This window comes from Sinocyclocheilus grahami, unplaced genomic scaffold (assembly GCF_001515645.1).
Source record: "Sinocyclocheilus grahami isolate Dianchi unplaced genomic scaffold, SAMN03320097.WGS_v1.1 scaffold36.1, whole genome shotgun sequence".
Taxonomy (NCBI): Eukaryota; Metazoa; Chordata; class Actinopteri; order Cypriniformes; family Cyprinidae; genus Sinocyclocheilus; species Sinocyclocheilus grahami.
The window spans coordinates 191,131-205,663 of NW_015505215.1; the positions used below are offsets into that span (position 1 = coordinate 191,131).

Consider the following 14,533-nt stretch of genomic DNA (forward strand, 5'->3'; position numbering starts at 1 on the left):
AAATGTTTTTTGAGCACCAAATCAGCTTATTAGAATGATTTTTGAAGGATCATGTGACACTCAATACTGGAGTTATGATGTTGGAAATTCAGCTTTGCCATCGCAGAAATAAATGACAAAATTAAACAGAGAATTTATTTTAAATTGTAATAATATTTCACAATATTAGATTTTTTTCACTGTACTGTATTTTCCTGGGCGAGCACTCGGTGAGAGACTTCTTTCAAAAACATAAAAAAATCATACTGGCCTCAAACCTTTGAATGGTAATGTGCATTTTAGAGTTATTTAGCCTATACACTTAAGTGATACTTTCAAATAATTGATTTGGAGTAATTACACATTTGAAATGATGAAGTTTCACTTCACTTAATACTAAATAACACACTACAGTAAAAATTATAATAAAAAAACTTACATGCTTTAATATGTTAGTAAAAATAAGTGAACTTCTTTAAAGCACAACAAAAGATTATTAAAATATAAGGATTTAAACTGTACTAAAGTATGTTAAAAATACAATATGCCCTTATAAAAGTACCAAAATGTCCTTTAAAATCAATTCCAGGGGGAAATTCTTTCTGACATTGATATACTGTTGCTTTTAACCATGTGATAAATGGCTGCTAACTTACTTTCTACAACTGACAGGTGGCCATTGTTCAATTCAGTGATGACGCCAGGACTGAGTTCAAGCTCAGCTCCTACAGCGATAAGGAGGCTCTGCTGGACGCCGTGCAGCGCATCACCTACAAGGGAGGAAACACCAAGACAGGCATGTATCTCAATCCTCAGAGTGAATTAAACGGCACTCACAGCTGCTCTTCATGCACACAAAATATATTTTTATCTTTCATTGAAAAAAATACCACACTCGCAGCTCCCTTTTTAAATTGCAAGTATGCTATTGCTCTATCTATCTATCTATCTATCTATCTATCTATCTATCTATCTATCTATCTATCTATCTATCTATCTATCTATCTATCTATCTATCTATCTATCTATCTATCTATCTATCTATCTGTCTGTCTGTCTGTCTGTCTGTCTGTTTGTTCACTCACTGTTTGTTCAATCTATCGTTCTATCATTCTATCTTTCTTTTTATTGTTAGCTCATTCTATTGTTTAATCTTTCGATCTATCTGTTGTTTGCTCATTCTATTGTTTGTTTTATACTGTATGTCTGTCTGGTCTCGTCTGGTCTGGTCTGCATTGCATTACGAACTTTAATTTTCAATAGGCGTGGGCTAATAGTTAGAGAGTCTGACTTGTAACCCAAAGGTTGTGGGTTCGAGTCTCGGTACCAGCAGGGATTGTAGGTGGCGGGAGGGAATAGCCAGCACTCTCTTCCACCCTCAATACCACGACTGAGGTGAGACCCTTGAGCAAGGCACCGAACCCCCAACTGCTCCCTGGGCCCCGCAGCAAAAAATGGCTGCCCGCTGCTCTGGGTGTGTGTTCACGGTGTGTGTGTGTGCACTTGGAAGGGGTAAATGCAGAGCACAAATTCCGTGTATGGGACATCATACTTGGCTACACCTCATGTCACTTTCACTTTAAAAAAACAACAACTAATTAATGTATCTTATTTTACGTATGTTTAGATATTTATACTGGAAAACCAGACATAAACACTGATAAAGAATTATATTTTTAATCTAAGGGTAAATTGGCCTTCAAAGCCAAGGAGCCAAGGAGACAAAACATCAAAGTTCTCCTCTAATATCCAAAATGGTTTTCCTGGTGGACAGCATGCTGGTCCAACAGGTAGATCTGGACCAGATTATAACTAACCAGCATAAACCAACTTCTATTGCACCAATTTGGAAATTCATGCTGGTCTTTGAGCAGTAAAATCTCCTTGTAATCTGTGTCCAGATTTATTCATCCTAATACTTTTGCCAAACATTCTTTATTAAGGTCCTGTTTAAGAAGACCAAGAGCAAGAACATCATAGTATGAGTTTGAAAAGTGGCATGGCTCCAGCTCAGTGAGCAGCAGAGCAGCACGGTGTGTCCCTACACTTGCGTTCGTCTTGCTGTGAGTCTTTGTTCTAAAATGAAACACCTCTCATTCCACACGGTGAAGGAACGGCAGCCCCCACCCTGCTGTGTCCTCACACACACAAACGTCCCCGTATAAGGTATATTCTCCATGGCAATGAGCCCCCCGTCAGTGGGTGGGCGACAGATGCTGTGCCTCACTGGTGAGAGCAGATACATGTCTATGGACATGTGTGATCCAGGCATTATGAGCCCGGTGCATTTATCCATCCCGGCTTTAGCGGGCTGCTCATTTGAAACATGAGCATGACTTATTTTCTGAGGGTATTAGGGCTAATCCCTCGCCTGCATTTTCCTACATTCATAGTCAGAGGATGAGGTGAGGATCAAAGTGATTGGCCTCATTCAGTGTGTTTAAACTTGGAGAAAAAAAGAGAAGTCATTTCTGAGTATTAAGACATTAAGTATTAAGTATTAAGTATGTTTCTTTGAAATTTGGAAAATATTTAAATGGGATGATGTTGTTTTGATGTTCAAAGTTTTCAGAGAATTATGTTTTTAGAGTTTTTACCTGATGGTATGGTTCATTTTTGTGGCCTATGGCATGACACTAACCCACATATTTTCTCATTAGAATATTAAAGGAATAATTAACCCCCCAAAAATGAAGATTCTATAATAATTTTCTCTCATGTGATTCCAAACTTATACGTGTAATATAATAAAGGTAATGTAATTTATTAATTATTTGTAATTTATAATGTAAATTATAATATATTATAATTGTTTATACTTATTTTTTTTTAAATATACATTTTCTTTGTGTGTGTATATATACAATATATATATATATATATATATAAATACATACATATGTGTGTGTATAGATAGATAGATTTTATTTATTTAATTTTATTTTATTATTATTTTTTTTCAAATTTGATCATTTTTTCCCTCAGAAGAAATAAAATCATATGTGTTTGGAACAACATGAGGGTGAGTAAGTGCTGTGAAGATTCTATAGTTGATTTGTACTCACTATTCTCCTCACAAACAAAGCTAAGAGTGAAAAATATTAGCCGAAGCTCACAAACACAAATGATCAGTCCATGCCCACTTTTGACTGATGCTGCAGTCATGATGTCTTGTTCATCTGTCAGTCAATCAGCAGTGCTTTTGCCTCCGTCAGTTCGAGGCCACAGTTGGCCACAACGCCAATCTGCAGTCTAAATAATTTTTTTCCTCACCTGTTATTTTAAAACAAAATAACTCACACTTCAAACGGTGCTGTCGTCTGCTTCCTTAGTTGGAATCCGTCATTTGTCTCCCTCTGAAAGGAGCTGAAGAAAAGCCAGAAAGAGAAACAGGCAGCTTCAGAAGTCAGTCAGGCATAGCCACAGGGTCCCCTTGTTCAATTCGTCGCAATATATCGCCAAAGTGCAGCATCTCAGATGCCCGTCCATATTTTATTCAGAGTGCAGCTTTTGTGAGGGGATTGTGTCTAATACTCGCTGATCCAGGGGAACCTGAGACGTTTCTGAGAGATTAGAGATGCAAATTAGAAATGAGCAGCCCGGCTGATGTCTTGCAGCTGCAGTGCCAAGTTGGTGATAATGGTAAAATATTGAAACGGGGCAGTGCAGCTTGTTAGACCCCACAGTTCAGGTCTGCTGGGAGTGACAGCTGGGATGTCACGCAAAACGTGATTCGAAAATTCATTTCATCAGGGGTCTGACTTTGTTTTGCTCTGTGCTAAACACTTGGCACTTTGTGAGCTTAAAAATAGTAGGTGAGATCGGCGTTGGCTCGCAGATTTTTTGTAACCCAACCAGGTGCAAATGAAAGTTTAAGTGCTAGAGCATACACAAAATCAACTTGTGTGTAATCAGTATTTTTATAATTAGTACAAATATTTTAAATGTTATGAAATGTAAATATATCTGTATTTATAATATAAAAATATTTTTTTCAATATATAATTAATAAAAATTAGTTTATTTACTTTGACATTATTTACATATTTTTATGAGTAAATAATAATAATAATTAATAATTTATGCATTTAGCAGACGCTTTTATCCAACGCGACTTACAGTGCATTCAGGCTATACATTTTTTACCAGTATGTGTGTTCCCTGGGAATTGAACCCACGACTTTTTGCGCTGCTAATGCAATGCTCTACCACTGAGCCAAATACAGTTTAAGACCAATCATATTATAAACTGAAAGTGTTGAATCAAAGTATTTCTGGCTTGTAGCTGGACAGACTTCAACATTAAGTCGAAGATGAATTGCATTCAACTGTCCCAGTTTTGAGAGTTCCCACATCTCAAAATCCACAATCAATACATAGAAACAAGTCAAAGCACATTTTTTCTTTGTCGATAATATGTTACACTCGAATGTGTCACAGTATGGAAGAAAAGATATGTCGCTACTTTGTTTCATTGCGACTTTAAAATGAATTATACTGTCAAAATAAATAAATAAAAAAAAAATCAGAGGTTGATGGAGTAGCAGTAACAAATGGCTTTTAAAACGGTGAAATAAGGTTGCTATCTCAGTATGTCACAATGTTGTGTATAACATTAATTCATTACATTATTACACAACTCTCTGGAATACTCTGATTGGCCAAATATATTTTAAATAATGACCACTAAATGCGATTGACCAGGGACCTTGGCATGTTTGCAAGTGTACTTTGTCTCAGAGGAAAATAGGTAAGCAATGACTTGTGATATTTTTAAGGGATGAATAAAGTGTGAAGCCTTTTTAGATTGCAGGGTAATCACTTTTGGATTACTTCTTTACTTTGGATAAGTTCTTGCTCTTCTGTTCTCTGAAATCATCCCTTGAGACTCAAGCTTATGTCAAGTCTAAAATACAAGTTTGAAATCTATTGCTGTTAAAATGGTCTCTGAACAGAAAAAAAATATTTGAATGCATCAAATAATTTCCAAAAATCACTTTGTTCTTGTGGAATTAATAGTTTTTGCACCTCTTCTTTTTATTCTTTTACAGCTTGCCCCTCGATGTTGATGAGCGGAAACACTTTAGCTGGTAAGACAACAATAAATGCTCCTGGTTCACACAAACCTCTACATCATTGTGCTGGGTTGGAGGATAGGATCTAAGGATTTATTTGAAGAATTAGATCTATTCATCCACTGTCAGTATTTAACAACCCCTTTACTTAATTAGGACCAGTGGGTCATGTTATTCACACCATAATCTAGATCTGGAAGAAAGAAAAAAGCACACTTAAGTTTCCTCTTCACCCGGCCTGTCTTTCACTGGATGGACAAACATACCCACCCCCAAACTCACACTGTTGGTTGAGCTGTTGTTGCTGTTTCAAAAAAACGTTTTGCCATAGCTACTGTTTACACTTTTCAGGGAAATTATAAGCTTAAAAATAGACCATTATAATCTAATGTATAATGTAAAATATTAATCTGCCATAGGAAAGTCTTTAACATAGAAAAACAGACTTTAAGACAAGAAATGCAGGTCACCGAATTAATCACCTTTTCTCATTAAATATTTTTTTTAAATTTCTTAATTTACTTTCATTTGATGTACATACATTACTCTCTAAATATTTGGGGTTAGTACATTATTTCTGCATTTGAGAACATCTAGGATGCTGTATTGACCAATCAGAAACCAGAACTATGTCTTTTACAATTAATGTTATACTTTCAAGACATTCTGATGAGGTTGAAACACTCATTTCCAATAATTAGTGTTTAATATCATGTATCATGTTTGCTATCTATATATTATATTAATAATAATAAGTCAAGTCAATAAATACAGTTTAAGACCAATCATATTATAAACTGAAAGTGTTGAATCAAAGTATTTCTGGCTTGTAGCTGGACAGACTTCAACATTAAGTCGAAGATGAATTGCATTCAACTGTCCCAGTTTTGAGAGTTCCCACATCTCAAAATCCACAATCAATACATAGAAACAAGTCAAAGCACATTTTTTCTTTGTCGATAATATGTTACACTCGAATGTGTCACAGTATGGAAGAAAAGATATGTCGCTACTTTGTTTCATTGCGACTTTAAAATGAATTATACTGTCAAAATAAATAAATAAAAAAAAAATCAGAGGTTGATGGAGTAGCAGTAACAAATGGCTTTTAAAACGGTGAAATAAGGTTGCTATCTCAGTATGTCACAATGTTGTGTATAACATTAATTCATTACATTATTACACAACTCTCTGGAATACTCTGATTGGCCAAATATATTTTAAATAATGACCACTAAATGCGATTGACCAGGGACCTTGGCATGTTTGCAAGTGTACTTTGTCTCAGAGGAAAATAGGTAAGCAATGACTTGTGATATTTTTAAGGGATGAATAAAGTGTGAAGCCTTTTTAGATTGCAGGGTAATCACTTTTGGATTACTTCTTTACTTTGGATAAGTTCTTGCTCTTCTGTTCTCTGAAATCATCCCTTGAGACTCAAGCTTATGTCAAGTCTAAAATACAAGTTTGAAATCTATTGCTGTTAAAATGGTCTCTGAACAGAAAAAAAATATTTGAATGCATCAAATAATTTCCAAAAATCACTTTGTTCTTGTGGAATTAATAGTTTTTGCACCTCTTCTTTTTATTCTTTTACAGCTTGCCCCTCGATGTTGATGAGCGGAAACACTTTAGCTGGTAAGACAACAATAAATGCTCCTGGTTCACACAAACCTCTACATCATTGTGCTGGGTTGGAGGATAGGATCTAAGGATTTATTTGAAGAATTAGATCTATTCATCCACTGTCAGTATTTAACAACCCCTTTACTTAATTAGGACCAGTGGGTCATGTTATTCACACCATAATCTAGATCTGGAAGAAAGAAAAAAGCACACTTAAGTTTCCTCTTCACCCGGCCTGTCTTTCACTGGATGGACAAACATACCCACCCCCAAACTCACACTGTTGGTTGAGCTGTTGTTGCTGTTTCAAAAAAACGTTTTGCCATAGCTACTGTTTACACTTTTCAGGGAAATTATAAGCTTAAAAATAGACCATTATAATCTAATGTATAATGTAAAATATTAATCTGCCATAGGAAAGTCTTTAACATAGAAAAACAGACTTTAAGACAAGAAATGCAGGTCACCGAATTAATCACCTTTTCTCATTAAATATTTTTTTTAAATTTCTTAATTTACTTTCATTTGATGTACATACATTACTCTCTAAATATTTGGGGTTAGTACATTATTTTTAAAAAAATAAATAAATAATTTTATTCTGCAAGGATGAATTAAATTGATCAAAAGTGACAAGTAAGACTTTTACGTTGTTAAAAAGAAACAAATTTTTCTTTTTAACTTTCTATTCATCAAAGAATCCTTCATGGTTTACACAAAAAATATTTAGCTGCTTTTTTCCAATTATTTTCAACACTGATAATAATGAGAAATGTTTCTTCACCAAATCAGCATACTAGAATGATTTCTGAAGGATCATGTGACACTGAAGACTGGAGTAATCACAGGAATGAATACATTTTTTAAAATATATTATAATCAATTTTTTTTTTTTACAATATTACTGTTTTTTTCTTGATCAAACAAATGCACCCTTAGTGAGCATAAGAAAAAAAACAATCTTACAGACCTCAAACCTTTAAACGGTACTGTTTCATTAGATTAGCATTCTTGACATTTATCTGTTGTCCTTCACAGGTTTCCGTATGATGGAGATGTTTGGTTTGGTCGAGAAGCACTACAGCAATGTGCAAGGTGTCTCACTGGAGCCTGGGACTTTCAACAGCTACCCCTGCTACCGGTTGCACAAGGACGCCCTCGTCTCCCAGCCTACCAGGTGTGTGTGTGTGTGTGTACCGTGTTTCTGTATGTGAGAAAGTGTGCCACCACGCTCAACTGAAACTCTCTGAAATGAGAAAAATGTGCGTTAGCTGGAACATGTCACCTGTCAAATCAAAACCATAATACACATCAAGTTTAATCAAATCTAGATGAAGTGGTTTTAGTGAGCAGGAACAGATTAGCCCCTCACTTAAATCGATCGGGCTTCTGTGCCTGATCCCAGTGCACTGACCCTCCTCCTCCTGTCTAGCATGCGATAATATTTAGATTAGGCTACACTTTCCTGCGCTCAGGGGGAATGTTGTTATTACAGTGGAGGGTTTCAGCGCGAGGATCGCCTCTCCTGTAAATCTCGCAAACCGCAGCCTCACTCTAACTCACACTCAGGCAGCTGGGAATTACTACAACACTGTTATTACGATAATCTCATCTGTGATTATGAGAAAGGCCAAAGACTCACAGGCTAATGGCAGCGCTCTGGATACAGTTCACATTTGCTCTTCAGAGGAAAGTGCTCATGTGGTAGAAGATCTGTTTTTCTGGCTGTGCAGTTTATTTTGCAGTATTCAACCATAATTGTTTCTTTTCATACTTATGTAATATTGATCTATGTTTATTTTAGTTATTTGTTTTGTTTTATTTGATAAAATTTCAGTTCCTGTATTGTGTTATACTTCACAATGATAGTTTTGTTTTGACTGTTCTACAGCATTTATCCCATGAGGGTTGCATTGCAGTGGTTTGAGGGAGATATAAATATAAATGCATTTTATGTTTTTTTTTGTTCTTGTTGAGAAGTAATAAGAGTAGTGTATCTCTCTTTTTATTTTATTAACTCTCTGTAAATAAACATAAATTAAAATGTAAATTAAAATGCTAAAAAAAAAACAGACACATTGTGAAAAAAACACCTGAAAGTCAAGACTTTGAAAAAACAAGAAGTCATCAACAAGTTCTCAAATAGTCGGATGAATCACAAATTTAGATCTAACAGACATAAGTCTGATGCCAAATTATAATTAATCAAAAATAAAATTATATCTAGATAAATTGTTCAGTACAGACCCTGGCGCCAGTATCACCCGGCGCCAGGTAACGACCGCATCCAGAAACGCACAGGTGAAACGGCATCTTTACAAAGACGCACCCGCTTATTGTACTCTTTTAGGGAAATGCTCTTTTACGTGCTGAGACGCACAGGGGAAACGGCCGTTTGCAGCACGACAGGGGGTAGTGTAGCCTGAAGCGAAAAGCTGGTATGCGTTGCACCGGCTGCCTTTTTATGCTCACGCTGTGATCAGCGGCAGCTGGATGCAATCATCGCATGCCAATGTGCATTGGCTCGTTTAGTTTACACTCGAAGTAGATTGGTCTCTCTAAGCGAGATCCCAATTCGTCGGTCACCGACGAGACTCGGAGTGACCGACTTTTCCTTTCACGTGCCATGCGTGGGGCTTTGTTATTAAAAAAATATAAATAAATAAATGAATAAAAATTCTCCAAAAGTTGACAAATCGTTTCAGTTTTTCATTTCAAACCTGGCGTGAAGGAGTTTGCATATGTATGATTTATGTTGACAGGTATCTACATCCAGAAGGCCTTCCCTCTGACTACACTATATCTATGCTGTTCCGCATACTGCCTGAAACTCCTCAGGAACCTTTTGCATTGTGGGAAATCCTTGACAAAAACAATGAGCCACTGGTGGGCATTATCCTGGATAGTGAGTATTACTCTTTTTGATTTCCTTTATGCCCCTATGCAGCCCCAACATAAAATCTTTCATCCTTAATTTAAAAAAAAACTTAATTTAATCATTATTTAATAATGATATAAATTGTTTAAATATTTCCTACTGTAATGTACAACATATTTTTTCCCCTTTTGATCAATTATATGTTTTGAGGCCCAGTCTAGCACCTCTGTCTTATCAAAGGCCAGAAAAGGAAGAGGAGAGGAGAAGATACACTATATCTATGCTGTTCCGCATACTGCCTGAAACTCCTCAGGAACCTTTTGCATTGTGGGAAATCCTTGACAAAAACAATGAGCCACTGGTGGGCATTATCCTGGATAGTGAGTATTACTCTTTTTGATTTCTTTTATGCCCCTATGCAGCCCCAACATAAAATCTTTCATCCTTAATTAAAAAAAAAACTTAATTTAATCATTATTTAATAATGATATAAATTGTTTAAATATTTCCTACTGTAATGTACAACATATTTTTTCCCCTTTTGATCAATTATATGTTTATCAAAAAGTGCTTCTCAACCAGAGTATGTGAGCGGAGTAGAGTGGAAGCAGAGCGAGGAGTGGATTTTGTTTCGAAAGTCAGTGTCGGTGGTTTTCACTCGCTCCGAGAGCACTTCACTACCGCTCCATCACATGCACAATTAATGCCATCAGCCCATAAAATATCTGCATTTTATCAAGCTTGACAGATATGTGGATCCCTCAAATCAGAAAGAAGGTGAATGTTGTATAATGATGGTGATGGACGAGTGCGGGAGGTTATATCTCAAGTATGTTTGTTTGTAGCATGCGGATACTCAATACTGATTGGGTGAATTCACGTTTTAAACAGTTTATTGTGCAGGTATTTAATCTGCGCTCTAAACTAATGTGCTGCTACATTGCTGCACGCGCGAACAACACACAAGCTCGCATAAAACATACAGATCACGCACACATTCTGGGACTGCAGAAAATGATTGTCAACGCTGTCCTGTGATTTATCAGCTTAAAAACAGAAAAGTTGCAGCATATTCTTTCTGTTTCTGAAGTAACTTCAACCCTCAGCTTCGCAAAAGTAGAGAGATGATGCACAGACAAGTGAGTTAAACAGTCATTTAATACGTTAAAAATATACATCTAGTATTGTCTAGTATTTTTCGTTTAATATAAGTTCTGAACAGAACTTTGTGATATTTCAAAACATACTGAAATACTTTAGCTGCAAATTTCGTCATTGAGTGAAGGCGGAGCGGTGTTTCTGATCAGTGGAGCGAGGAGCGGGAAATGCTGAACCCGGAGCTGAATGATTATTGAATGCTTGGAGTGCAGAGGGGAAATTGTTGCTGCTCCACTCTGCTCACATGCTCTGTTCTCAACTGGTGGGTCGTGACCCAAAAATGGGTTGTAAACAGTGACACTGCTAAATGCAAATAATAAAATGCAACTAACCATACACTCATGAAGTTACACTAGCAAAAAAACACTGAAATGTAGCTAAAACCAAAATGGTCAGTTTTCCTGATTCAGCCTGTGACATGTTAATTTTGCATATTGCTGGACATAAGGAGTACATATTTGACTAAGTCTACACTTGATGTCCAATGTAAAATCTTAGTCCTGAAAGAAAACCAGTTGAGAACCCCGCTGACTTAAAAGATCTACAGTAAAACCCTTGAGTCTAATTTTTTTTGTCTGTTTTCAGACGGAGGGAAAACATTAACCTTCTTCAATTCCGACTACAAGGGAGAATTTCAAACGGTGACTTTCGAAGGAAGTGAAATTAAGAAGATTTTCTATGGCAGTTTCCATAAGGTCAGTCTTTCTTCCATTTATGATCCAGCTATGACTATGATTACAGAAACTATACAGTCATTTGTGTTTCGGTCTCTTGGTTGAGGTTTTATTTTTCTTGTCAGGAAATTCAAGATTTAAGCTGGACTTTGGAAATGCTTGAATTATAGTAACCAAAGTTTGTTAATTCATGCTATGACCATTCATGCACCAAATGACCAACTACAGCTGAATACACTAATTTTCCTTTATAAAGTTACCTCATTTTCTTTATAGTTGCGCCTTGACTGTCAGAACCGAATATTGCTGAAGTATATTTTAGCTTTCTGTCTTCCCTCATTCTCATATGCTTACGTACGGGTTTGGATGCAAGCTCATTTTTTATGTCATAAGAAATTGAAGTTCATCAGATTTACAGTAGATTCACAATGTTTAAACAGCAAATCGGTTAGTCACTGTAACAACAAAACTGTGACCTTCAGATTTCATTTCTACATTTTGTTCAATAGAGGATCTGCCAATTGTTTTGATCTCACACATCTTTTTGTGGAAAAAGATAATATGCGTTAAAATACAGTATTATATTAACTAAATTTCAGTTAAATGTATTCAAATGAAATAAAAACTAAAACATACAATGTATTTGCATATTAATATATACCAGTTTTAAATGCAACACTAAATTTTATACAACAAAAAGTTGTACAAACAGGAAGGGATGCTGTCATTCATGTTTCTAAAATGCACACCGGGGAATTTCTATTATTATTTCATCCAGGGCATGCACTACAGAGTTCTGACGGTATGAAAATGGTTTATGATAGCCCTGTCCCGTTCATTTTCTGTATGCTTTCTTCACATCCGTGCTGGTGAAGAGCTCTCTATCACTCTTCCGCCCTCCAGTAGTTTTGAGAGGCTGTCTGATGTATTCCAAGGCTCTGTGTGTTACTTGTCTGGTTATAATTCGCTTTTCCTGCCAAGTGTGTTCTTCCTTTGAGTGCATGACAAGCCGTCCGCAGCCTTTGATGCAGTGGCGTGTGTGTTATATGAGCAAGTATTCTCCTGCCATCACTTATGATGTGTTTGTAGGGTAATCCCTCTTGGCAGAACTCGTCAAGATTAGAGTCTGTGAGTAATACAGATTACTTCTTCACCGTCTCCACTCCGGATTCTGAATTAATAAATAAATCACTGCCTGTCTCATCTAAGTGGTGGGGAATAAGCAGGATTTAGACACTTTTATTGAAGAATTTCACCTTTTTTATTTCATATTTTTTTATTGCTTGATAATACAAAAACATTCTAGAAAAGTACTTTCAGGTTCAATGTAAGAAGTTGTGGATATGTTGGATTTTGCCTCTACGTTGAAGAAGTTATTCAAAATTGTTCATATTTGGTTAATTTGTCATTTAACTAAATGACTGAATTAAAAATTGTAAATGTATTTTATTAATTACAGTCATTCATTTTATTAATTACATTAATTATTAATTTTATTTACATTTTTAATGTTAAAAAATGTTACTTGTAATTTTATATTTTAATGTAAAAATACATTTAAAAATATTGTTTAATTTAAAGATGCCGTTGCATTACTAAATGTTCATTTAAAAGATGTTCAGTTCAAAAAGTGCTTAATGTTGTAATTATTTATTTTTGATTAATTAGTGTGTTTTTAGATGATACAGACACTTAGAATCCTAATGAAAACACACTCTTTTTCATTTGTGAAATAAAACAAGATAATCAAAAAAATATTGACCAAATATTAAATTATCATTTTTAATAATGTCCAAATAAACATTAACCACCACTTTTATGGGAGAAAACTGAATTAAATTAAAAATGTCAAAATCTGTAAATCAGAAAATCTGCATTGTTTGAGAATGACCCACATATGTAATATGAAAATTAAACACAAGGAGTGCTTAACAGAGCGACAAACGCAAACTAAGACATGCTACATTAATTTATACAAGAAATACAAGACATTAATTTATCTCTATTTGCATTTAAGTGAGCGTTCAGTGCACAACTGATATAATCTGCTCTATAGAGTGACGCTACAGCATTGAGTTGGCACTTTTTCTTTTTGGAGTCGCTAATGAACTTCGTATTCGGGACTCGTGATCGTGTTTCTATCCTATTTGATACATCAAGGTTTTATAATTATTTTTTGAGCATCACTTTTTTTATATAATTTGCATTACATTTAAAATCTTTGAATAATTTCTGTTCATTTAATTAAAATATATGATAAAATTCAACAACAATGATGATTGAAATCAATATACCTCAAATACCTAAAAAGCAACTGTATAAAACTAAAATGAAGTGTCTCAAATCTATAAAATGTATGAAGTCATTGCATACAGATTTTCAGGGGTGTGGACTTGTGACTCGAGACTTGACTCGGACTCGAGTCCCAAATTTGATGACTCGAGACTCGACTCCACATAATTAAAGAAGACTTGAGACTCGACTAATCGCTGATTCATGAACGAATCTTCTGTAGAATAGAATCATTTTGATGATTCAAATGAACCGGTTTAAGTGAATCACTCACGAATCATACTGAACGGTCCGAGCGGTTGTCAACTAAACAGCTCACTCCAAAATATGCAAAAGCCTTTCTCAGGTGAAATATGTCAAATAATTTTAGTTTATTGTACATCGTAAATGCAAATGACATTTAATGTTTTATGATCGGAATCATATAGAACATGTAATATCGCAGGGGTGTGGACTCGGGTCACTTGACTCGGAATCGAGTCCCAAATTTGATGACTTGCGACTCGACACGACATAATTAAAGAAGACTTGAGACTCGACTTAGACTTTGACAGCAATGACTCGAGACTTGACTTGGACTTGAGCCCTGTGACTCGGAAAGACTTTATGATCAGATCAAAGTCGTTATAGACTCGTCCCTGCAGCCTGTTTGCGCTTGACTGGCAATAAATCAGAGCCTGCATTCAGGGACCGCTGGATAGGCTAGTATAAATTAATGGAGTAATAGCATAACTTACGACAAAAGAACAGAGATAAAAATAAATAAATAACAAATGACATGATTCGTCTAGTAGTGGTCTCCGCTTGTGAAAAGCGCTGCCCTGTCCGTTTGATCGCCGCCCAGCAGACAC

At 35.6% G+C, this 14,533-nt stretch overlaps 1 protein-coding gene across 1 annotated transcript in view; it reads left to right on the forward strand.

The window, feature by feature from the left end:
• Positions 1–14,533, forward strand: part of LOC107581608 (collagen alpha-1(XIV) chain-like) — a 123,669-nt gene that overhangs the window by 80,320 nt on the left and 28,816 nt on the right. Inside the window, exons 26-30 of the mRNA XM_016267238.1 lie at positions 652–796; positions 5,031–5,069; positions 7,719–7,857; positions 9,443–9,585; positions 11,302–11,411. Coding sequence (XP_016122724.1) covers positions 652–796; positions 5,031–5,069; positions 7,719–7,857; positions 9,443–9,585; positions 11,302–11,411 — 576 coding nt within the window. The remainder of the gene's footprint in view (positions 1–651; positions 797–5,030; positions 5,070–7,718; positions 7,858–9,442; positions 9,586–11,301; positions 11,412–14,533) is intronic.